This window comes from Buceros rhinoceros, unplaced genomic scaffold (assembly GCF_000710305.1).
Source record: "Buceros rhinoceros silvestris isolate BGI_N320 unplaced genomic scaffold, ASM71030v1 scaffold44355, whole genome shotgun sequence".
NCBI lineage: Eukaryota > Metazoa > Chordata > Aves > Bucerotiformes > Bucerotidae > Buceros > Buceros rhinoceros.
This window is the reverse complement of record NW_010415424.1, coordinates 516-1,078: the sequence shown is the minus strand read 5'-3', so window position 1 is coordinate 1,078 and position 563 is coordinate 516. Positions and strand designations below refer to the sequence as shown.

At 59.0% G+C, this 563-nt stretch overlaps 1 protein-coding gene across 1 annotated transcript in view; it reads right to left on the bottom strand.

Annotated features, from left to right (window-relative positions):
- LOC104494552 (cytochrome c oxidase subunit 5A, mitochondrial) overlaps positions 1–443 on the bottom strand; it is a gene marked incomplete at its 5' end in the record, with an annotated part of 1,160 nt that extends 717 nt beyond the window's left edge. The window contains one exon of the mRNA XM_010137404.1: positions 281–443. Within this exon, the coding sequence (XP_010135706.1) occupies positions 281–443 (163 nt within the window). The remainder of the gene's footprint in view (positions 1–280) is intronic.
- Positions 444–563: the final 120 nt, after the last annotated feature.

The window sequence follows — 563 nt, the reverse complement described above, 5'->3', positions numbered from 1 at the left end:
AACATTGCCCCACAGCCCGGCTGCCGTCAGCAGCTGGTGACAACGTTCACTGTGGGTTTGGGGACACACATACACACACACACGGCCAGAGGTTTTCCCTCGCTCTTCTCCCTCTCGCTGTCGCTCACTACTGGGCTAGCTGAACATGAGCTGGCAATCCAGGCGAGGAACAAGTGGAGACCCAAACTCCCGCTTTTCACCGTTTCTGCTCTCCAGGAGCCGAGTAAAACCCAGCTGTTCTCTCTGGCCCCAAAGCAGCTGTTCCGAGTCCACGCCACGCTCCCCGGTCACTCGACTTACCTTTCCTGAGCTCCCAGGCGTCGATATCTGGCTTGTTGAAATATGTCACCCAGCGAGCGTCAAATTCTTCATCTGATTCTTGTGACCCGTGAGAGTAGCAGCGGGCGTGCAGCGCTGCCGGGCGTGAAAAGACAGGGAGAGCCCTTCAGCACCCGGGAAACAGCCGCGTGCGCTTCAGTCCCCACCCAGAGACCGGAAGGCAACTTTCCCTCCCCACCGCCGCTCTCCGCAGACACCCAGGCAGAGCGGGATCATTTCATGAG